Source organism: Cherax quadricarinatus, chromosome 4, assembly GCF_038502225.1.
Source record: "Cherax quadricarinatus isolate ZL_2023a chromosome 4, ASM3850222v1, whole genome shotgun sequence".
NCBI lineage: Eukaryota > Metazoa > Arthropoda > Malacostraca > Decapoda > Parastacidae > Cherax > Cherax quadricarinatus.
Window position 1 is genome coordinate 180,993 of NC_091295.1, and position 25,812 is coordinate 206,804.

A 25,812-nucleotide genomic window follows, 5' to 3' on the forward strand; every position below is an offset into this window, starting at 1 on the left:
CAGCGTGAAACAAGCTTTTATGCCACAAGACGGGCAGAAAGCAGCAACTTCACTCTGGCTGTACCCTTCTCCAGAACATCACTCCATCTGAGATCATATATACCCAGGATGACTCGAGTATGGAACACATTCGTACAGCATAATGATGTCAACGAGATAAAGTCAGTTGATCAAATGAAAATGCTGGCCCACAGATGGCTCCAACTTCATCCTGTTTCCTACTTGTATGTCTCATAACAATAAAAATGCTTTCAAATGAGCTGATGTAGGTAACAGCTCTTAGCTTGTCAATAAAGTTAGGAATCCTTAACCTGTAAATAGCTGTCAATAAAGCTAGGGATCCTTAACCTTGTTAAACTCTCTTTAGAGAGAATGGGATACTTCTTGTAGTGGGATACTTCTTGTAGTGGGATACTTCTTGTAGTGGGATACTTCTTGTAGTGGGATACTTCTTGTAGTGGGATACTTCTTGTAGTGGGATACTTCTTGTAGTGGGATACTTCTTGTAGTGGGATACTTCTTGTAGAGGGATACTTCTTGTAGTGGGATACTTCTTGTAGTGGGATACTTCTTGTAGTGGGATACTTCTTGTAGTGGGATACTTCTTGTAGTGGGATACTTCTTGTAGTGGGATACTTCTTGTAGTGGGATACTTCTTGTAGTGGGATTCTTCTTGTAGTGGGATACTTCTTATAGTGGGATACTAGCATGTTATAAGACCACCAGCTAGCATGCAATAATTGGCTGTAGTTCCCCCACAGTGGCTGTAGTTCTCCCACAGTGGCTGTAGTTCTCCCACAGTGGCTGTAGTTCTCCCACAGTGACCGTAGTTCTCCCACAGTGGCTGTAGTTCTACCACAGTGGCTGTAGTTCTACCACAGTGACTGTAGTTCTACCACAGTGGCTGTAGTTCTACCACAGTGGCTGTAGTTCTACCACAGTGACTGTAGTTCTACCACAGTGACTGTAGTTCTACCACAGTGACTGTAGTTCTCCCACAGTGACTGTAGTTCTACCACAGTGGCTGTAGTTCTACCACAGTGACTGTAGTTCTACCACAGTGGCTGTAGTTCTACCACAGTGGCTGTAGTTCTACCACAGTGACTGTAGTTCTACCACAGTGGCTGTAGTTCTCCCACAGTGGCTGTAGTTGTACCACAGTGGCTGTAGTTCTCCCACAGTGGCTGTAGTTCTACCGCAGTGGCTGTAGTTCTACCACAGTGGCTGTAGTTCTCCCACAGTGGCTGTAGTTCTCCCACAGTGGCTGTAGTTCTCCCACAGTGACTGTAGTTCTCCCACAGTGACTGTAGTTCTACCACAGTGACTGTAGTTCTACCACAGTGGCTGTAGTTCTACCACAGTGACTGTAGTTCTCCCACAGTGACTGTAGTTCTACCACAGTGGCTGTAGTTCTCCCACAGTGACTGTAGTTCTACCACAGTGACTATAGTTCTCCCACAGTGACTGTAGTTCTACCACAGTGGCTGTAGTTCTCCCACAGTGACTGTAGTTCTACCACAGTGACTGTAGTTCTCCCACAGTGACTGTAGTTCTACCACAGTGCTGTAGTTCTACCACAGTGACTGTAGTTCTACCACAGTGGCTGTAGTTCTACCACAGTGACTGTAGTTCTACCACAGTGACTGTAGTTCTCCCACAGTGGCTGTAGTTCTACCACAGTGACTGTAGTTCTCCCACAGTGACTGTAGTTCTACCACAGTGACTGTAGTTCTACCACATTGGCTGTAGTTCTACCACAGTGGCTGTAGTTCTACCACAGTGGCTGTAGTTCTACCACAGTGACTGTAGTTCTACCACAGTGGCTGTAGTTCTACCACAGTGGCTGTAGTTCTACCACAGTGGCTGTAGTTCTACCACAGTGGCTGTAGTTTTCCCACAGTGACTGTAGTTCTACCACAGTGACTGTAGTTCTACCACAGTGGCTGTAGTTCTCCCACAGTGACTGTAGTTCTCCCACAGTAGCTGTAGTTCTACCACAGTGACTGTAGTTCTCCCACAGTGACTGTAGTTCTACCACAGTGACTGTAGTTCTACCACATTGGCTGTAGTTCTACCACAGTGGCTGTAGTTTTCCCACAGTGACTGTAGTTCTACCACAGTGACTGTAGTTCTACCACAGTGGCTGTAGTTCTCCCACAGTGACTGTAGTTCTACCACAGTGACTGTAGTTCTACCACAGTGGCTGTAGTTCTCCCACAGTGATTGTAATTCTACCACAGTGACTGTAGTTCTACCACAGTGGCTGTAGTTCTACCACAGTGACTGTAGTTCTACCACAGTGGCTGTAGTTCTACCACAGTGATTGTAATTCTACCACAGTGACTGTAGTTCTACCACAGTGGCTGTAGTTCTACCACAGTGACTGTAGTTCTACCACAGTGACTGTAGTTCTCCCACAGTGGCTGTAGTTCTACCACAGTGACTGTAGTTCTACCACAGTGACTGTAGTTCTACCACAGTGACTGTAGTTCTACCACAGTGACTGTAGTTCTACCACAGTGACTGTAGTTCTACCACAGTGGCTGTAGTTCTCCCACAGTGACTGTAGTTCTACCACAGTGACTGTAGTTCTACCACAGTGGCTGTAGTTCTACCACAGTGGCTGTAGTTCTACCACAGTGACTGTAGTTCTACCACAGTGGCTGTAGTTCTACCACAGTGACTGTAGTTCTACCACAGTGACTGTAGTTCTACCACAGTGACTGTAGTTCTACCACAGTGACTGTAGTTCTACCACAGTGACTGTAGTTCTACCACAGTGACTGTAGTTCTACCACAGTGACTGTAGTTCTACCACAGTGGCTGTAGTTCTACCACAGTGACTGTAGTTCTACCACAGTGACTGTAGTTCTACCACAGTGACTGTAGTTCTACCACAGTGACTGTAGTTCTACCACAGTGACTGTAGTTCTACCACAGTGACTGTAGTTCTCCGACAGTGACTGTAGTTCTACCACAGTGGCTGTAGTTCTACCACAGTGACTGTAGTTCTACCACAGTGGCTGTAGTTCTACCACAGTGACTGTAGTTCTCCCACAGTGACTGTAGTTCTCCCACAGTGACTGTAGTTCTACCACAGTGGCTGTAGTTCTACCACAGTGACTGTAGTTTTACCACAGTGGCTGTAGTTCTACCACAGTGACTGTAGTTCTACCACAGTGGCTGTAGTTCTACCACAGTGGCTGTAGTTCTACCACAGTGGCTGTAGTTCTACCACAGTGACTGTAGTTCTACCACAGTGGCTGTAGTTCTACCACAGTGACTGTAGTTCTACCACAGTGGCTGTAGTTCTCCCACAGTGACTGTAGTTCTACCACAGTGACTGTAGTTCTCCCACAGTGACTGTAGTTCTCCCACAGTGACTGTAGTTCTACCACAGTGACTGTAGTTCTACCACAGTGGCTGTAGTTCTACCACAGTGACTGTAGTTCTACCACAGTGGCTGTAGTTCTACCACAGTGACTGTAGTTCTACCACAGTGGCTGTAGTTCTACCACAGTGGCTGTAGTTCTACCACAGTGACTGTAGTTCTACCACATTGACTGTAGTTCTCCCACAGTGGCTGTAGTTCTACCACAGTGACTGTAGTTCTACCACAGTGACTGTAGTTCTACCACAGTGACTGTAGTTCTACCACAGTGGCTGTAGTTCTACCACAGTGACTGTAGTTCTACCACAGTGAATGTAGTTCTACCACAGTGGCTGTAGTTCTACCATAGTGACTGTAGTTCTACCACAGTGACTGTAGTTCTACCACAGTGACTGTAGTTCTACCACAGTGGCTGTAGTTCTACCACAGTGACTGTAGTTCTACCACAGTGGCTGTAGTTCTACCACAGTGGCTGTAGTTCTACCACAGTGGCTGTAGTTCTACCACAGTGGCTGTAGTTCTACCACAGTGACTGTAGTTCTCCCACAGTGACTGTAGTTCTACCACAGTGACTGTAGTTCTACCACAGTGACTGTAGTTCTACCACAGTGGCTGTAGTTCTACCACAGTGGCTGTAGTTCTACCACAGTGGCTGTAGTTCTACCACAGTGACTGTAGTTCTACCACAGTGGCTGTAGTTCTCCCACAGTGGCTGTAGTTCTCCCACAGTGACTGTAGTTCTCCCACAGTGACTGTAGTTCTCCCACAGTGACTGTAGTTCTCCCACAGTGGCTGTAGTTCTCCCACAGTGACTGTAGTTCTCCCACACTACCATCACTTCACTATCACTCGCAACATGGCAGGTACACACTACCATCACTTCACTATCACTCGCAACATGGCAGGTACACATTACCATCACTTCACTATCACTCGCAACATGGCAGGTGCACACTACCATCACTTCACTATCACTCGCAACATGGCAGGTGCACACTACCATCACTTCACTCTCACTCGCAACATGGCAGGTACACACTACCATCACTTCACTATCACTCGCAACATGGCAGGTACACATTACCATCACTTCACTATCACTCATAACACGCCAGGTACACACTACCATCACTTCACTATCACTCGCAACATGGCAGGTACACATTACCATCACTTCACTATCACTCGCAACATGGCAGGTACACATTACCATCACTTCACTATCACTCATAACACGCCAGGTACACACTACCATCACTTCACTATCACTCGCAACATGGCAGGTACACATTACCATCACTTCACTATCACTCGCAACATGGCAGGTACACATTACCATCACTTCACTATCACTCGCAACATGGCAGGTACACATTACCATCACTTCACTATCACTCGCAACATGGCAGGTACACATTACCATCACTTCACTATCACTCGTAACATGGCAGGTACACATTACCATCACTTCACTCTCACTCGCAACATGGCAGGTACACATTACCATCACTTCACTATCACTCGCAACATGGCAGGTACACATTACCATTACTTCACTATCACTCGCAACATGGCAGGTACACATTACCATCACTTCACTATCACTCATAACACGCCAGGTACACACTACCATCACTTCACTATCACTCGCAACATGGCAGGTACACATTACCATTACTTCACTATCACTCGCAACATGGCAGGTACACATTACCATCACTTCACTATCACTCGCAACATGGCAGGTACACATTACCATCACTTCACTATCACTCGCAACATGGCAGGTACACATTACCATCACTTCACTCTCACTCGCAACATGGCAGGTACACATTACCATCACTTCACTATCACTCGTAACACGCCAGGTACACACTACCGTCACTATCACTCGCAACACGCCAGGTACACATTACCATCACTTCACTATCACTCGCAACATGGCAGGTACACATTACCATCACTTCACTATCACTCGTAACACGCCAGGTACACACTACCATCACTATCACTCGCAACACGCCAGGTACACATTACCATCACTTCACTATCACTCGCAACATGGCAGGTACACATTACCATCACTTCACTATCACTCGTAACACGCCAGGTACACACTACCATCACTATCACTCGCAACACGCCAGGTACACATTACCATCACTTCACTATCACTCGCAACATGGCAGGTACACATTACCATCACTTCACTATCACTCGTAACACGCCAGGTACACACTACCATCACTATCACTCGCAACACGCCAGGTACACATTACCATCACTTCACTATCACTCGCAACATGGCAGGTACACATTACCATCACTTGGAACTAACGACACGAAAACGAGTAACACTTGTTCACTTACACTCGTGATTACCTTTAACGCAGAATTTCATTCACTCGGACAGGGACTAGATTATCTTCTAGTGTCTCTGGAGATTGACACAATGATCAAGCGTGTACGAATGTGCACGTCATTACTGTCTCTTCATCAATAAGGTTACGCACTTGCGGTGCCTCTGCGACACATTCACGCCATGGATATTAGTCGCAATCTGAGATCCCCAACCCGGCACTTCCTTGTTCAGAGTGGAGTTGCTGACTCTGTCTTATACACTTCCAGGACACAGGAGTAGAATAACTCTTTCTTGGTGTTCTCGGCGCAGGAAGAAGCCGTGTTTATCAAACAGGGGATGTTTTAAATTAGGGGAAACAGCAGTTCCGTCATGCTTCCACTGGTATGTACAAGTGGGCAGGTACTCCAGTGTGTCTTGTGACGCCTCGTTCAACATATGTTTCTGATCTGTGTTGCCTTTGGAATGTTTCTTGATATGTAACACATGCAGCTGATCGTGTGGGAACGAGCAACACTGTTCACAACCCTTCTTAAGACTGTTGGCCCTCTCTGAGAGGGCTACCCACTTTAAAGAGGGTCAATACCTCCCCTTCTAGAGGGGATATCGCCCCCTTCATAAACTGGAGGTTTCGCTCCACAAAAACTCTTCTCCAGGCAGAGGGACTGACCACCTCTAAACTACATCATCAAGGGTGAAGGACTGATTACATCGTCTTCACATCTCTTCTGTATCGGAGTAAAGACACCTAACTGTTCCATATATGTTTTACTTACCGATCTTAAGAGGAACTGACAGGACTAAGAAAGACAGTGGTGGAGGCAGTGGTGGAGGCAGTGGTGGAGGCAGTGGTGGAGGCAGTGGTGGAGGCAGTGGTGGAGGCAGTGGTGGAGGCAGTGGTGGAGGCAGTGGTTGAGGCAGTGGTGGAGGCAGTGGCGGAGGCAGTGGTGGAGACAGTGGTGGAGGCAGTGGTGGAGGCAGTGGTGGAGGCAGTGGTGGAGGCAGTGGTTGAGGCAGTGGTGGAGGCAGTGGTGGAGGCAGTGGTGGAGGCAGTGGTGGAGGCAGTGGTGGAGGCAGTGGTTGAGGCAGTGGTGGAGGCAGTGGTGGAGGCAGTGGTGGAGGCAGTGGTGGAGGCAGTGGCGGAGGCAGTGGTGGAGACAGTGGTGGAGGCAGTGGTGGAGACGGTGGTGGAGGCAGTGGTTGAGGCAGTGGTGGAGGCAGTGGTGGAGGCAGTGGTGGAGGCAGTGGTGGAGGCAGTGGCGGAGGCAGTGGTGGAGACAGTGGTGGAGGCAGTGGTGGAGGCAGTGGTGGAGGCAGTGGTGGAGGCAGTGGTGGAGGCAGTGGTTGAGGCAGTGGTGGAGGCAGTGGTGGAGGCAGTGGTGGAGACAGTGGTGGAGGCAGTGGTGGAGGCAGTGGTGGAGGCAGTGGTGGAGGCAGTGGTGGAGGCAGTGGCGGAGGCAGTGGTGGAGACAGTGGTGGAGGCAGTGGTGGAGGCAGTGGTGGAGGCAGTGGCGGAGGCAGTGGTGGAGACAGTGGTGGAGGCAGTGGTGGAGGCAGTGGTGGAGGCAGTGGTGGAGGCAGTGGTGGAGGCAGTGGTTGAGGCAGTGGTGGAGGCAGTGGTGGAGGCAGTGGTGGAGGCAGTGGTGGAGGCAGTGGCGGAGGCAGTGGTGGAGACAGTGGTGGAGGCAGTGGTGGAGACAGTGGTGGAGGCAGTGGTGGAGGCAGTGGTGGAGGCAGTGGTGGAGACAGTGGTGGAGGCAGTGGTGGAGACGGTGGTGGAGGCAGTGGTGGAGACAGTGGTGGAGGCAGTGGTGGAGGCAGTGGTGGAGACGGTGGTGGAGGCAGTGGTGGAGACAGTGGTGGAGGCAGTGGTGGAGGCAGTGGTGGAGGCAGTGGTGGAGGCAGTGGTGGAGGCAGTGGTGGAGACAGTGGTGGAGGCAGTGGTGGAGACGGTGGTGGAGGCAGTGGTGGAGACAGTGGTGGAGGCAGTGGTGGAGGCAGTGGTGGAGGCAGTGGTGGAGGCAGTGGTGGAGGCAGTGGTGGAGACAGTGGTGGAGGCAGTGGTGGAGACGGTGGTGGAGGCAGTGGTGGAGGCAGTGGTGGAGGCAGTGGTGGAGGCAGTGGTGGAGACAGTGGTGGAGGCAGTGGTGGAGACAGTGGTGGAGGCAGTGGTGGAGGCAGTGGTGGAGGCAGTGGTGGAGGCAGTGGTGGAGACAGTGGTGGAGGCAGTGGTGGAGACGGTGGTGGAGGCAGTGGTGGAGACGGTGGTGGAGGCAGTGGTGGAGACAGTGGTGGAGGCAGTGGTGGAGGCAGTGGTGGAGACAGTGGTGGAGGCAGTGGTGGAGAGGGTGGTGGAGGCAGTGGTGGAGACAGTGGTGGAGGCAGTGGTGGAGACGGTGGTGGAGGCAGTGGTGGAGGCAGTGGTGGAGGCAGTGGTGGAGGCAGTGGTGGAGACAGTGGTGGAGGCAGTGGTGGAGACGGTGGTGGAGGCAGTGGTGGAGACAGTGGTGGAGGCAGTGGTGGAGGCAGTGGTGGAGGCAGTGGTTGAGGCAGTGGTGGAGGCAGTGGTGGAGGCAGTGGTGGAGGCAGTGGTGGAGACGGTGGTGGAGGCAGTGGTGGAGGCAGTGGTGGAGACGGTGGTGGAGGCAGTGGTGTAGACAGTGGTGGAGGCAGTGGTGGAGGCAGTGGTGGAGGCGGTGGTGGAGGCGGTGATGGAGGCAGACTAAGTACACAGCTTCAAGACTAGATATGATGAATTCCAAGAAAGCCAAAATTTATGTAGCCGATGAAAATTGCCAAGTAGACAGGGCCAGGAGCTGAGTCTCGACCTCCAGAAAACAAACTCGATGAAGACATAGTTGTACAAACATGACTGTACAACATCGTCTTGAGTACAGATGTGTTCATACGTACAAGTGTGAACAGCACCAGCTGCACGTACACGTGTGAAAAGCACCAGCTGCACGTACATGTGTGAACAGCACCAGCTGCACGTACATGTGTGAACAGCACCAGCTGCACGTACACGTCTCTGAACGCAGACGAACATAAACACGTGTGTACATACATGGATATACACACATGCGACTATGTTGGTAAACCTTGTGTTGGTGGACCTTGTGTTGGAGGACCTTGTGTTGGAGGACCTAGTGTTGGAGGACCTTGTGTTGGAGGACCTTGTGTTGGAGGACCTTGTGTTGGTGGACCTTGTGTTGGTGGACCTTGTGTTGGTAAACCTTGTGTTGGTGGACCTTGTGTTGGTGGACCTTGTGTTGGAGGACCTTGTGTTGGTGGACCTTGTGTTGGTGGACCTTGTGTTGGTGGACCTTGTGTTGGTGGACCTTGTGTTGGTGGACCTTGTGTTGGTAAACCTTGTGTTGGTGGACCTTGTGTTGGTGCACCTTGTGTTGGTGGACCTTGTGTTGGTGGACCTTGTGTTGGTGGACCTTGTGTTGGTGCACCTTGTGTTGGTGGACCTTGTGTTGGTGGACCTTGTGTTGGTGGACCTTGTGTTGGTGGACCTTGTGTTGGTGGACCTTGTGTTGGTGGACCTTGTGTTGGTGGACCTTGTGTTGGTGGACCTTGTGTTGGTGGACCTTGTGTTGGTGGACCTTGTGTTGGTGGACCTTGTGTTGGTAAACCTTGTGTTGGTGGACCTTGTGTTGGTGGACCTTGTGTTGGTGGACCTTGTGTTGGTGGACCTTGTGTTGGAGGACCTTGTGTTGGAGGACCTTGTGTTGGAGGACCTTGTGTTGGAGGACCTTGTGTTGGAGGACCTTGTGTTGGAGGACCTTGTGTTGGTGGACCTTGTGTTGGAGGACCTTGTGTTGGAGGACCTTGTGATAGTGGACCTTGTGTTAGTGGACCTTGTGTTGGAGGACCTTGTGTTGGTGGACCTTGTGTTGGTGGACCTTGTGTTGGAGGACCTTGTGTTGGAGGACCTTGTGTTGGTGGACCTTGTGTTGGAGGACCTAGTGTTGGAGGACCTTGTGTTGGAGGACCTTGTGTTGGTGGACCTTGTGTTGGTGGACCTTGTGTTAGAGGACCTTATGTTGGTGGACCTTGTGTTGGAGGACCTTGTGCTGGAGGACCTTGTGTTGGAGGACCTAGTGTTGGTGGACCTTGTGTTGGTGGACCTTGTGCTGGAGGACCTTGTGTTGGTGAACCTTGTGTTGGAGGACCTTGTGTTGGAGGACCTTGTGTTGGTGGACCTTGTGTTGGTGGACCTTGTGTTGGTGGACCTTGTGTTGGAGGACCTTGTGTTGGAGGACCTAGTGTTGGAGGACCTTGTGTTGGAGGACCTTGTGTTGGTGGACCTTGTGTTAGAGGACCTTATGTTGGTGGACCTTGTGATAGTGGACCTTGTGTTGGTGGACCTTGTGTTGGAGGACCTAGTGTTGGTGGACCTTGTGTTGGTGGACCTTGTGTTGGAGGACCTTGTGTTGGTGAGGACCTTGTGTTGGAGGACCTTGTGTTGGAGGACCTAGTGTTGGAGGACCTTGTGTTGGAGGACCTTGTGTTGGTGGACCTTGTGTTGGAGGACCTTGTGTTGGAGGACCTTGTGTTGGAGGACCTTGTGATAGTGGACCTTGTGTTAGTGGACCTTGTGTTGGAGGAACTTGTGTTGGTGGACCTTGTGTTGGTGGACCTTGTGTTAGTGGACCTTGTGTTGGAGGACCTTGTGTTGGAGGACCTTGTGTTGGAGGACCTTGTGTTGGTGGACCTTGTGTTGGAGGACCTTGTGTTGGAGGACCATGTGATAGTGGACCTTGTGTTAGTGGACATTGTGTTGGAGGACCTTGTGTTGGTGGACCTTGTGTTGGAGGACCTTGTGTTGGAGGACCTTGTGATAGTGGACCTTGTGTTGGTGGACCTTGTGTTGGAGGACCTTGTGTTGGAGGACCTTGTGTTGGAGGACCTTGTGTTGGTGGACCTTGTGTTGGAGGACCTTGTGTTGGAGGACCTTGTGTTGGAGGACCTTGTGTTGGAGGACCTTGTGTTGGAGGACCTTGTGTTGGTGGACCTTGTGTTGGAGAACCTTGTGTGGGAGGACCTTGTGATAGTGGACCTTGTGTTAGTGGACCTTGTATTGGAGGACCTTGTGTTGGTGGACCTTGTGTTGGAGGACCTTGTGTTGGAGGACCTTGTGATAGTGGACCTTGTGTTGGTGGACCTTGTGTTGGAGCACCTTGTGTTGGAGCACCTTGTGTTGGAGGACCTTGTGTTGGAGGACCTTGTGTTGGAGGACATTGTGTTGGAGAACATAGTGTTGGAGGACCTTGTGTTGGAGGACCTTGTGTTGGAGGACCTTGTGTTGGTGGACCTTGTGTTGGAGGACCTTGTGTTGGAGGACCTTGTGATAGTGGACCTTGTGTTAGTGGACCTTGTGTTGGTGGACCTTGTGTTAGTGGACCTTGTGTTAGTGGACATTGTGTTGGAGGACCTTTTGTTAGTGGACCTTGTCTTGGTGGACCTTGTGTTGGAGGACCTTGTGTTGGAGGACCTTGTGTTGGAGGACCTTGTGTTGGAGGACCTTGTGTTGGAGGACCTTGTGTTGGAGGACCTCGTGTTAGTGGACCTTGTGTTGGTGGACCATGTGTTAGTGGAGCTTGTGTTAGTGGACCTTGTGTTGGTGGACCTTGTGTTGTGAACCTTGTGTTAGTGGACCTTGTGTTGGTGAACCTTGTGTTAGTGGACCTTGCGTTGGTGGACCTTGTGTTAGTGGACCTTGTGTTAGTGGACCTTGTGTTGGTGAACCTTGTGTTAGTGGACCTTGTGTTAGTGAACCTTGTGTTAGTGAACCTTTTGTTAGTGAACCTTGTCTTAGTGAACCCTGTGTTAGTGAACCCTGTGTTAGTGAACCCTGTCTTAGTGAACCTTTTGTTAGTGAACCTTGTCTTAGTGAACCCTGTCTTAGTGAACCCTGTGTTAGTGAACCCTGTGTTGGTGGACCATCTCCTGGAGGACCTTGTGTTGGTGGACCTTGTGTTGGTGGGCCTTGTGTTGGTGGACCTTGTATTGTTGGATCTGTTGTTAGTGGACCTTGTGTTGGTGGACCTTGTGCTGGAGGACCTTGTGTTGGTGAACCTTGTGTTGGAGGACCTTGTGTTGGTGGACCTTGTGTTGGTGGTCCTTGTGTTAGCGGACCTTCTGCTGGTAGACCTTGTGTTAGTGGACCTTGTGTTGGTGGACCTTGTGCTGGTAGACCTTGTGTTAGTGGACCTTGTGTTGGTGGACCTTGTGTTGGTGGACCTTGTGTTAGTGGACCTTGTGTTGGTGGACCTTGTGTTGGTGGACCTGTGTTGGTGGACCATCTCTTGGAGGACCTGGTGTTAGTGGACCTTGTGTTGGTGGACCTTGTGGTGGTAGACCTTGTGTTGAGGACCTTGTGTCGGTGGACCTTGCATTGGTTGACCTTGTGTTGGTGGACATTGTGTTAGTGGACCTTGTGTTGGTGAACCTTGTGTTAGTGGACCTTGTGTTAGTGGACCTTCTGTTGGTGGACCTTGTGTTGTTGGACCTTGTGTTAGTGGACCTTGTGTTATAGGACCTTGTGTTAGTGGACCTTGTGTTATAGGACCTTGTGTTAGTGGACCTTGTGTTGGTGGACCTTGTGTTGGTGGACCTTGTGTTGGTGGACCTTGTGTTGGTGGATCATGTCTTGGAGGACCTGGTGTTGGTGGACCTTGTCTTGCTGGACCTTGTGTTGGTGGACCTTGTGTTGATGGACCTTGTGTTGGTGGACCATGTCTAGGAGAACCTGGTGTTGGTGGACCTTGTGTTAGTGGACCTTGTGTTATAGGACCTTGTGTTAGTGGACCTTGTGTTGGTGGACCTTGTGCGGTGGACCTTGTGTTGGTGGATCATGTCTTGGAGGACCTAGTGTTGGTGGACCTTGTGTTGGTGGACCTTGTGTTTCAGGACCTTGTGTTATAGGACCTTATGTTAGTGGACCTTGTGTTGGTGGACCTTGTGTTGGTTGACCTTGTGTTTGTGGACCTTGTGTTGGTGGACCTTGTGTTGGTGGACCATGTCTAGGAGGACCTGGTGTTGGTGGACCTTGTGTTAGTGGACATTTTGTTATAGGACCTTGTGTTAGTGGACCTTGTGTTGGTGGACCTTGTGCTGGTGGATCATGTCTTGGAGGACCTGGTGTTGGTGGACCTTGTGTTGGTGGACCTGGTGTTGGTGGACCTTGTGTTAGTGGACCTTGTTTTAGTGGACCTTCTGTTGGTGGACCTTGTGTTGGTGGACCTTGTGTTGTTGGACCTTGTGTTAGTGGACCATGTCTAAGAGGACCTGGTGTTGGTGGACCTTGTGTTGATGGGCCTTGTGTTGGTTGACCTTGTGTTGGTGGACCTTGTATTGTTGGATCTGTTGTTAGTGGACCTTGTGTTGGTGGACCTTGTGCTGGAGGACCTTGTGCTGGTGAACCTTGTGTTGGTGGTCCTTGTGTTAGCAGACCTTGTGTTGGTGGTCCTTGTGTTGGTGGACCTTGTGTTAGTGGTCCTTGTGTTAGCAGACCTTGTGTTGGTGGACCTTGTGTTGGTGGTCCTTGTGTTAGCGGACCTTGTGTTGGAGGACCTTGTGTTGGTGAACCTTGTGTTGGAGGACCTTGTGCTGGTGGACCTTGTGTTGGAGGACCTTGTGTTGGTGGACCTTGTGTTGGAGGACCTTGTGTTGGTGGACCTTGTGTTGGTGGACCTTGTTTTGGAGGACCTTGTGTTGGTGGACCTTGTGTTGGTGGACCTTGTGTTGGTGGACCTTGTGTTGGTGGACTTTGTGTTGGAGGACCTTGTGTTGGTGGACCTTGTGTTGGAGGACCTTGTGTTGGTGGACCTTGTTTTGGAGGACCTTGTGTTGGTGAACCTTGTGTTGGAGGACCTTGTGTTGGTGGACCTTGTGTTGGAGGACCTTGTGTTGGTGGACCATGTTTTGGAGGACCTTGTGTTGGTGAACCTTGTGTTGGAGGACCTTGCGTTGGTAGACCTTGTGCTGGTGGACCTTGTTTTGGAGGACCTTGTGTTGTTGAACCTTGTGTTGGTGGACCTTGTGTTGGTGAACCTTGTGTTGTTGGACCTTGTGTTGGTGGACCTTGTGTTGGTGGACTTTATGTTAGTGGACCTTGTGTTGTTGGACCTTGTGTTGGTGAATCTTGTGTTGGTGGAACTTGTTTTGGAGGACCTTATGTTGGTGGACCTTGTGTTGGTGAACCTTGTGTTGTTGGACCTTGTGTTAGTGGACCTTGTGTTGGTGGACCTTGTGTGATTGGACCTTGTGTTGGTGGACCTTGCATTAGTGGACCTTGTGTTGTTGGACCTTGTGTTAGTGGACCTTGTGTTGGTGGACCTTGTGTTGGTGGACCTTGTGTTGGTGGACCTTGTGTTGGTGGACCTTGTGTTGGTGGACCTTGTGTTGTTGGACCTTGTGTTAGTGGACCTTGTGTTGGTGGACCTTGTGTTGGTGGACCTTGTGTTGGTGGACCTTGCGTTAGTGGACCTTGAGTTGTTGGACCTTGTGTTGGTGGACCTTGTGTTGGTGGACCTTGCGTTAGTGGACCTTGTGTTGTTGGACCTTGTGTTGGTGGACCTTGCATTGGTGGACCTGTTGTTAGTGGACCTTGTGTTGGTGGACCTTGTGTTGGTGGACCTTGTGTTGGTGGACCTTGTGTTGGAGGACCTTGTGTTTGTAGACCTTGTGTTGATGGACCTTGTGTTAGTGGACCTTGTGTTGGTGGACCTTGTGTTGGTAGACCTAGTGTTGGTGGACCTTGTGTTAGTGGACCTAGTGTTAGTGGACCATGTGTTGGAGGACCTTGTGTTGGTTGACCTTGTGTTGGTGGACCTTGTGTTGAAGGACCTTGTGTTGGTGGACCATGTTTTGGTGGACCTTGTGTTGATGAGCCTTGTGCTGGTAGACCTAGTGTTGGTGGACCTTGTGTTGGTGGACCTAGTGTTAGTGGACTATGTGTTGGAGGACCTTGTGTTGGTGGACCTTGTGTTGGTGGACCTTGTGTTGGTGGACCTTGTGTTGAAGGACCTTGTGTTGGTGGACCTTGTTTTGGTGGGCCTTGTGTTGGTGTGCCTTGTGTTGGAGGACCATGTGTTGGTAGACCTAGTGTTGGTGGACCTTGTGTTGGTGACCTTGTCTTGGAGGACCTTGTGTTGGTGGACCTTGTTTTGATGGACCTTGTGTTGGTGTGCCTTGTGTTGGAGGACCATGTGTTGGTGGACCTTGTGTTGGAGGGCCTTGTGTTGGTGGACCTTGTGTTGAAGGACCTTGTGTTGTTGGACCTTGTTTTGTTGGACCTTGTGTTGGTGGACCTTGTGTTGAAGGACCTTGTGTTGGTGGACCTTGTGTTGGAGGGCCTTGTGTTAGTGGACCTTGTGTTGGTGAGCCTTGTGTTGGAGGACCATGTGTTGGTGGACATTGTGTTGGAGGGCCTTGTGTTGGTGGACCTTGTGTTGAAGGACCTTGTGTTGGTGGACCTTGTTTTGGTGGACCTTGTGTTGGTGTGCCTTGTGTTGGTAGACCTAGTGTTAGTGGACCATGTGTTGGAGGACCTTGTGTTGGAGGACCTTGTGTTGGTGGACCTTGTGTTGAAGGACCTTGTGTTGGTGGACCTTGTTTTGGTGGACCTTGTGTTGGTGTGCCATGTGTTGGACTACCATGTGTTGGTGGACCTTGTGTTGGAGGGCCTTGTGTTGGTGGACCTTGTGTTGGAGGGCCTTGTGTTGGTGGACCTTGTGTTGAAGGACCTTGTGTTGGTGGACCTTGTGTTGAAGGACCTTGTGTTGGTGGACCTTGTGTTGGAGGACCTTGTGTTAGTGGACCTTGTGTTGGTGAGCCTTGTGTTGGAGGACCATGTGTTGGTGGACCTTGTGTTGGAGGGCCTTGTGTTGGTGGACCTTGTGTTGGAGGTGCTTGTGTTGGTGGACCTTGTGTTGGTGGACCTTGTGTTGGTGGACCTTGTGTTGGTGGACCTGGTATTGGATTACCTTGTGATGGAGGACCTTGTGTTGGTGGACTTTGTGTTGGTGAACTTTGTGTTGGAGGGCCTTGTGTTGTTGGACCTTGTGTTGGATGACCTTGTGTTGATGGATCTTGTGCTGGTGGACCTTGTGTTGGTGAACTTTGTGTTGGAGGGCCTTGTGTTGTTGGACCTTGTGTTGGAGGACCTTCTGTTGATGGACCTTGTGTTGGTGAACTTTGTGTTGGAGGACCTTGTTTTGTTGGACCTCGTGTTGGTGGACCTTGTGTTGGTAAACCTAGTGTTAATGGATCTTGTGTTGGAGGACCTTGTGTTGTTGGAGCTTGTGTTGTTGGACCTTGTGTTGATGGACCTGGTATTGGATTACCTTGTGATGGAGGACCTTGTGTTGGAGGGCCTTGTGTTGTTGGACCTTGTGTTGATGGACCTTGTGTTGGTGGACCTTGTGTTGTTGGACCTTGTGTTGGTGGACCTGGTATTGGATTACCTTTTTGTGGAGGACCTTGTGTTGGAGGGCCTTGTGTTGTTGGACCTTGTGTTGATGGACCTTGTGTTGGTGGACCTTGTGTTGGTAAACCTAGTGTTGATGGATCTTGTGTTGGAGGACCTTGTGTTGTTGGACCTTGTGTTGTTGCACCTTGTGTTGGTGGACCTTGTGTTGGTAAACCTAGTGTTGATGGATCTTGTGTTGGAGGACCTTGTGTTGTTGGACCTTGTGTTGTTGCACCTTGTGTTGGTGGACCTTGTGTTGGTGGACCTTGTGTTGATGGACCTTGTGTTGATGGACCTTGTGTTGGAGGGCCTTGTGTTGGTAAACCTAGTGTTGTTGGACCTTGTGTTGGCGGACCTTGTGTTGGCGGACCTTGTGTTGATGGACCTTGCGTTGATGGACCTTGTGTTGATGGACCTTGTGTTGATGGACCTTGTGTTGGTGGACCTTGTGTTGGTGGACCATGTGTTGGTAGACCTTGTGTTGGTAAACCTAGTGTTGATGGATCTTGTGTTGGAGGACCTTGTGTTGTTGGACCTTGTGTTGGTGAAATTTGTGTTGGAGGACCTTGTGTTGTTGGACCTTGTGTTGGTGGACCTTTTGTTGGTGGACCTTGTGTTGGTAGACCTTGTATTGGTGGACCTTGTATTGGTGGACCTTGTATTGGTGGACCTTGTGTTGTTGGACCTTGTGTTGGTGGACCTTTTGTTGGTGGACCTTGTGTTGGTAGACCTTGTATTGGTGGACCTTGTATTGGTGGACCTTTTGTTGTTGGACCTTGTATTGGTGGACCTTGTGTTATTGGACTTTGTATTGGTGGACCTTGTGTTGGAGTACTTTGTTTTGGTGGACCTTGAAGTTCTTGAGAAGAGTGTTAGAAGGATGAGGAGGAGGAGAAGGAGGAAGAGGAGAGAAGGGGGAAGAGGAGAGAAGGAGGAAGAGGAGAGAAGGAGGAAGAGGAGAGAAGGAGGAAGAGGAGAGAAGGAGGAAGAGGAGAGAAGGAGGAAGAGGAGAGAAGGAGGAAGAGGGAGATGAAGACAATCGTGTCATTACGATTTCGTGAGTCATGGATTACCTCACTTAAGAGTTTCAGCAGACCTTCTGCATGGCATCTCATTACTCTCTCATCCAGTTCTTGTTGTTGAGAAGAGTGCAAACAGGCAAGGAAGAGGAGAAGGAGGAGGAGGAGGAGGAGAGAAGACAAAAAAGAAGAGTTGCCTCACTTTGAGTTCCAGTAGACCTTAGTGATGACATGATACGAGGTTCTCCTCCAGTTCTTCTTCTTGAGAATGTTGCCCAGTTGAACCTCTGCTCGACCTCCACTGTAAGCCTCACTCAGGTCGAAGAGGTTGATGCCGGCCTCGTAAGCCACTGTGATGATCTCCTCTGCTGTCTCCTCTGACACCTGAGGACTGAATGTCACCCAGGTACCTGTTGAGGCAGAGATCCAGTATTAGTAGCTGTCTCCTCTGACACCTGAGGACTGAATGTCACCCAGGTACCTGTTGAGGCAGAGATCAAGTATTAGTAGCTGTCTCCTCTGACACCTGAGGACTGAATGTCACCCAGGTACCTGTTGAGGCAGAGATCAAGTATTAGTAGCCAGGTCCCTGGGAAGACAAATTCTTGTGAGAACCTTCATACTATTATCAGAAATTTTGTCTTGTGCTTATATATATATATATATATATATATATATATATATATATATATATATATATATATATATATATATATATATATATATATATATATATATATATATATATATTATCACACTGGCCGATTCCCACCAAGGCAGGGTGGCCCGATAAAGAAAAACTCATCACTGTCTTGCCAGAAGGGTGCTTTACACTACAGTTTTTAAACTGCAACATTAACACCCCTCCTTCAGAGTGCAGGCACTGTACTTCCCATCTTCAGGACTCAAGTCCGGCCTGCCGGTTTCCCTGAACCTCTTCATAAATGTTACTTTGCTCACACTCCAACAGCACGTCAAGTATTAAAAACCATTTGTCTCCATTCACTCCTATCAAACACGCTCACGCATGCCTGCTGGAAGTCCAAGCCCCTCGCACACAAAACCTCCTTTACCCCCTCCCTCCAACCTTTCCTAGGCCGACCCCTTCCCTGCCTTCCTTCCACTACAGACTGATACACTCTTGAAGTTATTCTGTTTCGCTCCATTCTCTCCACATGTCCGAACCACCTCAACAACCCTTCCTCAGCCCTCTGGACAACAGTTTTGGTAATCCCGCACCTCCTCCTAACTTCCAAACTACGAATTCTCTGCATTATATTCACACCACACATTGCTCTCAGACATGACATCTCCACTGCCTCCAGCCTTCTCCTCGCTGCAACATTCATCACCCATGCTTCACACCCATATAAGAGCGTTGGTAAAACTATACTCTCATACATTCCCCTTTTAGCCTCCAAGGACAAAGTTCTTTGTCCCCACAGACTCCTAAGTGCACCACTCACCCTTTTCCCCTCATCAATTCTATGATTCACCTCATCTTTCATAGACCCATCCGCTGACATGTCCACTCCCAAATATCTGAATACATTCACCTCCTCCATACTCTCTCCCTCCAATCTGATATCCAATCTTTCATCACCTAATCTTTTTGTTATCCTCATAACCTTACTCTTTCCTGTATTCACTTTCAATTTTCTTCTTTTGCACACCCTACCAAATTCATCCACCAGTCTCTGCAACTTCTCTTCAGAATCTCCCAAGAGCACAGTGTCATCAGCAAAGAGCAACTGTGACAACTCCCACTTTATGTGTGATTCTTTATCTTTTAACTCCACGCCTCTTGCCAAGACCCTCGCATTTACTTCTCTTACAACCCCATCTATAAATATATTAAACAACCACGGTGACATCACACATCCTTGTCTAAGGCCTACTTTTACTGGGAAATAATTTCCCTCTTTCCTACATACTCTAACTTGAGCCTCACTATCCTCGTAAAAACTCTTCACTGCTTTCAGTAACCTACCTCCTACACCATACACCTGCAACATCTGCCACATTGCCCCCCTATCCACCCTGTCATACGCCTTTTCCAAATCCATAAATGCCACAAAGACCTCTTTAGCCTTATCTAAATACTGTTCACTTTTATGTTTCACTGTAAACACCTGGTCCACACACCCCCTACCTTTCCTAAAGCCTCCTTGTTCATCTGCTATCCTATTCTCCGTCTTACTCTTAATTCTTTCAATAATAACTCTACCATACACTTTGCCAGGTATACTCAACAGACTTATCCCCCTATAATTTTTGCACTCTCTTTTATCCCCTTTGCCTTTATACAAAGGAACTATGCATGCTCTCTGCCAATCCCTAGGTACCTTACTCTCTTCCATACATTTATTAAATAATTGCACCAACCACTCCAAAACTATATCCCCACCTGCTTTTAACATTTCTATCTTTATCCCATCAATCCCGGCTGCCTTACCCCCTTTCATTTTACCTACTGCCTCACGAACTTCCCCCACACTCACAACTGGCTCTTCCTCACTCCTACAAGATGTTGTTCCTCCTTGCCCTATACACGAAATCACAGCTTCCCTATCTTCATCAACATTTAACAATTCCTCAAAATATTCCCTCCATCTTCCCAATACCTCTAACTCTCCATTTAATAACTCTCCTCTCCTATTTTTAACTGACAAATCCATTTGTTCTCTAGGCTTTCTTAACTTGTTAATCTCACTCCAAAACTTTTTCTTATTTTCAACAAAATTTGTTGATAACATCTCACCCACTCTCTCATTTGCTCTCTTTTTACATTGCTTCACCACTCTCTTAACCTCTCTCTTTTTCTCCATATACTCTTCCCTCCTTGCATCACTTCTACTTTGTAAAAACTTCTCATATGCTAACTTTTTCTCCCTTACTACTCTCTTCACATCATCATTCCACCAATCGCTCCTCTTCCCTCCCGCACCCACTTTCCTGTAACCACAAACTTCTGCTGAACACTCTAACACTACATTTTTAAACCTACCCCATACCTCTTCGACCCCATTGCCTATGCTCTCATTAGCCCATCTATCCTCCAATAGCTGTTTATATCTTACCCTAACTGCCTCCTCTTTTAGTTTATAAACCTTCACCTCTCTCTTCCCTGATGCTTCTATTCTCCTTGTATCCCATGTACCTTTTACTCTTAATGTAGCTACAACTAGAAAGTGATCTGATATATCTGTGGCCCCTCTATAAACATGTACATCCGGAAGTCTACTCAACAGTCTTTTATCTACCAATACATAATCCAACAAACTACTGTCATTTCGCCCTACATCATATCTTGTATACTTATTTATTCTCTTTTTCTTAAAATATGTATTACCTATAATTAAACCCCTTTCTATACAAAGTTCAAAGGGCTCCCATTATCATTTACACCTGGCACCCCAAACTTACCTACCACACCCTCTCTAAAAGTTTCTCCTACTTTAGCATTCAGGTCCCCTACCACAATTACTCTCTTACTTGGTTCAAAGGCTCCTATACATTCACTTAACATCTCCCAAAATCTCTCTCTCTCCTCTGCATTCCTCTCTTCTCCAGGTGCATACACGCTTATTATGACCCACTTCTCGCATCCAACCTTTACTTTAATCCACATAATTCTTGCATTTACACATTCATATTCTCTTTTCTCCTTCCATAACTGATCATTCAACATTACTGCTACCCCTTCCTTTGCTCTAACTCTCTCAGATACTCCAGATTTAATCCCATTTATTTCCCCCCACCGAAACTCCCCTACCCCCTTCAGCTTTGTTTCGCTTAGAGCCAGGAGATCCAACTTCTTTTCATTCATAACATCAGCAATCATCTGTTTCTTGTCATCCGCACTACATCCACGCACATTTAAGCATCCCAGTTTTATAAAGTTTTTCTTCTTCTCTTTTTTAGTAAGTGTCTACAGGAGAAGGGGTTACTAGCCCATTGCTCCCGGCATTTTAGTCGCCTCATACGACACGCATGGCTTACGGAGGAAAGATTCTTTTCCACTTCCCCATGGACAATAGAGGAAAAAAAAGAGGAACAAGAGCTATTTAGAAAAAGGAGAAAAACCTAGATGTATGTATATATATATGCATGTGCGTGTCTGTGAAGTGTGACCAAAGTGTAAGTAGGAGTAGCAAGATATCCCTGTTATCTAGCGTGTTTATGAGACAGAAAAAGAAACCAGCAATCCTACCATCATGCAAAACAGTTACAGGTTTCTGTTTCACAGTCATCTGGCAGGACGGTAGTACTTCCCTGGGTGGTTGCTGTCTACCAACCTACTACCTTAACCAACCTACTACCTTAATATATATATATATATATATATATATATATATATATATATATATATATATATATATATATATATATATATATATATATATATATATATACATAGTAATGAAATCACGAGACAAGTGATTTTAAATCACCGGTGACGCAGAGGTAAGGTGATGTATGTATGTATGCATACACATGCATACATACATACATATATGCACGTATTATACACACACATTCACACACTTAAATATGCAAGCATATCCACATATATAAATTGACTCATGCATACATATACACATGGATACATAAAAAAATACATATATGAATACATTCTCACACATATACACACATTCATACGTACGTATATATATATGCACATTGATTCATGTGCACACACATACGTACGTATTTAAACACATATATACATATACATAAACATACATCTGCACACGTATACATACAAAGAATTACACACGAAGGTACACAAATATACATACACACAAAAATACATACTCACATGTACTGTATGCATATGAATATGTACATTTGTACAGAAATCCATACACGAACATACACACACGTATACACAGTTATACTTCACTATACTGGAATTTTATGACCAGCTCCCAGTATACTTGTGAGTATATTAAGGTAGAGGAGGCGGAGCTTAGTGAATAATGGGATACCTTCCTGGGATCATACACAGACAATGTCATCAAGGTTCCACACTGGCCTCCACTTCGCAGACAGCTGGCAGACTTTATACCACAAGACGGGCAGCCAACAGTACTACACTGTGGCTGTACCTTCCCGAAGATTGTCTTTACATCAGCAAGTTTGGTGGATTGCTCTCTCTCTCTCTCTCTCTCTCTCTCTCAAGAAAGTGGAGAGGGGGCCAGGAGCTGTGATATGAGCTCTGCAACTACAAATAAGTAAATACAAACACACACACACACACACACACACACATACACACACACACACATACATGCATACACACCCACATTCATGCACACATATGCACACGTGCACACATTCACGCATGCACACACACACGTTCACATGCACACACATTCATGCATGCACATACACAAGCAAACACACAGTCAAGCACACATCTCTCCGTGGGTCCTGAGAGAGGGAGCAGAGGCACTATGTGTACCACTAACAACAATCTTCAAAACATCTATAGAAACTGAGGTATGGAAGACGTAGACGTAGACGTAGACGTAGACGTAGACGTAGACGTAGACGTAGACGTAGTCCCAATTTTTTAAAATAAGGAGATAGACATGAAACACTAAACTATAGACCAGTGTCGCTGACATGTATAGTATGCAAAGTCATGGAGAAGATTATCAGAAGAGTGGTGGAACACCTAGAAAGGAATGATCTTATCAACGACAGCCAGCACGGATTCAGGGATGGGAAATCCTGTGTCACAAATCTACTGGAGTTCTACGACAGGGTGACAGCAGTAAGATAAGAGAGAGAGGGGTGGGTAGATTGCATTTTCTTTGACTTGAAAAAGACTTTTGACACGGTTCCACACAAGATATTAGTGCAAAAGCTGGAGGACCAGGCAGGTATAACAGGGAAGACACTGCAATGGATCAGAAAATACCTGACAGGAAGACAACGAGTCATGGTACGTGACGAGGTGTCATGTCAGAGTGGGCGCCTGTGACGAGCGGGGTTCCACAGGGGTCAGTTCCAGGACCGGTACTGTTTCTGGTAAATGTGAATGACATGATGGAATAGATTCAGCAGTGTCCCTGTTTGCAGACGATGTGAAGTTAACGAGGAGAATTCAGCTGGAGGAGGACCAAGCAGGACGGCAAAGGGATCTGGACAGGCTACAGGCTTGGTCCAGTAACTAGCTCCTGGAGTTCATCCCCGCCAAGTGTAAAGTCATGAAGATCGGGGAAGGTCAGGGAAGACCGCAGACAGAATACAACCTAGGGTGCCAAAGGCTACAAACCTCATCTAAGGAAAATGATCTTGGGGTGAGTATAATACCGAACATATCTCCTGAGGCACACATCAACCAAATAACTGCTGCAGCATATGGGCGCCTAGCAAACCTAAGAATAGCTTTCTGACATCTCGGTAAAGGGTTATTCAGGACTCTGTACACCGTGTACATCAGGTCTATATTAGAGTATGCAGCACCAGTTTGGAATCCACACCTGGGCAAGCACTTTAAGAAATTAGAAAAAGTACAAAGGTTTGCAACGAAACTAGTCCCGGAGATAATGGGCGTGTCCTGTGAGGAGAGGTTAAAGGAAAGTGATGTTAATACAGGAGGGACAGGGTTGACATGATAAAAAAATAAAAAAACTGAGAGGAATCGACAAAGTGGACAAAGACAGGATGTTCAAGAGATGGGACACAGCAACAAGGGCTCACAGTTGGAAGTTGAAGACTCAGATGAATCACAGAGATGTTAGGAAGTATTTCTTCAGTCACAGAGTTGTCAGGAAGTGGAATAGTCTGGGAAGTGATGTAGTGGAGGCAGGATCCATACATAGCTTTAAGAAGAGGTATGATAAAGCTCACAGAGCAGGGAGTGAGTGAGCCAGCAGCAAGCAGTGAAGAGGTGGGGTCAGGAGCTATGACTCGACCCCTGCAAACAACAATTAGGTGAGCACACATACACATACATACACACACACATACATGTATACATATACACACACACTCACAAAGACCATTTGACACCACCTGATATGACCACCACAAACCCTCATGAAAACCCCCAAACACCCGCACACCCCTCTCTCCTTCCCTTTCTCTCCCTCTCTCTCACACACATGCATATACAATTACACATACACACACAAATACACACACATACATTTTGTGGTAAAAAAAAAGCATCCCAGAGAGGAGGATCTGAGGGAGAGGCTCTGAAGAAAGATTGGGCAGCAGCAGAGCTGTCCAATCTTAGCCATAAAATGAAGAAGAAAATGGCTGCAGAGAGCAAGAAGTGGGAGTTACAAGCTGAAGCCACAGAGTTTAGTATATGGAACTGATAGGAGGAACTGAAGATGCTGAAAGAGAGTAAAGAACCAAAGAGGAGAATGGACATGACATATGCAGAGACCCTATCAGACCACCAAGGAACCTGCAAAAAGTCGAGGCGTGAAAGTGTCAGGGAGGGAGGCAGGTCACCTACAGAGGTGTTATCAGACCAGAGATCCAAGAAATTGTAAGGAAAATGACAATGGAACATGAAATACAAAAACAAATGCAAGAGGCTTCAGGAGACCGAAGGGGCAACTTACGAAGTAATACGACAGGGGAGGAAAAGGGGATTGAAAATATCATGAAGGAGATAAGAGAGGAAGACATGATACAGTTGACAAGTTTTCTGAGAACAGATGGGGCCTTGACTGCAACAGAACATGACAGAAAGTGAAAGAGACGACACAAAGATGCATAGAGCAGGAAAGAGAGTCAAGGATGGAGATGGGCAGGGGAACCCAGGGGTAAGCAAAACCTCCCTCAGAATCACCCACAGAAAACCCTCAACCCCGACAACCCCACCTAACTAATCCAAAACAACCCATACTCTGTACACATAGCCCCCACTCCTTCCACCACAAACTCCACCTACACAGCAGCCCCCCATAGTATCTTGCCAGGTCTCTGACTCCCACAATCACAGCAAACCCGCCTGACCACAGTATTAGAAAAGAAGCTGAAAGTTTGGTATACTAGTGCAGATGGAATAACAGATAAATGTGAGGAGTGGCATGAAAGAATCATGGAGGCATCCCCAGACATCATAGCATTCACAGAAGCAAAGCTTGAAGGGATAACAGATGTGATCTTTTCATCCAGATATCAGATCCTGAGGAAAGACAGGAAGCAGGTGGGTAGGAGTGGCACTGCTCATCAAAAACCGATGGAGATTCAAGGAAGTGGCAGGAATGGACAGGGTGGGAAGTGATGAGTGTCCCTCCGACCGGTTGTCAGCCACTTGAATTTCAGTTCCCGTCAAATCTCCTTGATTCTCAGCTTGGGTCATCTGACACAGTCGAGATAAGAGGGGCAGCACTGATCTTGAAAAGATCTGACAGTCAGTCTGGCATCTGTCCCTACAATGGTACCCCTTCCACTAGTAGCCGACTCACAATCTGCAACACACCATTCTAGAAGCTGCTCCACAGTTCTAACCCACCAACGTTTCATGGTGGTTCTCTACTGGCGGCTCAACTGCTTCACAAGTGTTGTGGTGGTCAGAGGA

General features: G+C 47.9%; 1 protein-coding gene across 8 annotated transcripts in view; it reads right to left on the bottom strand.

Moving 5' to 3' along the window:
- LOC128684243 (voltage-gated potassium channel subunit beta-1) overlaps nucleotides 1–25,812 on the bottom strand; it is a 621,311-nt gene that overhangs the window by 28,867 nt on the left and 566,632 nt on the right. For all 8 annotated transcript variants that reach the window (XM_070093873.1, XM_070093861.1, XM_070093853.1 and 5 more), the window contains one exon: nucleotides 17,458–17,665. In XM_070093873.1, the coding sequence (XP_069949974.1) occupies nucleotides 17,458–17,665 (208 nt within the window). The remainder of the gene's footprint in view (nucleotides 1–17,457; nucleotides 17,666–25,812) is intronic.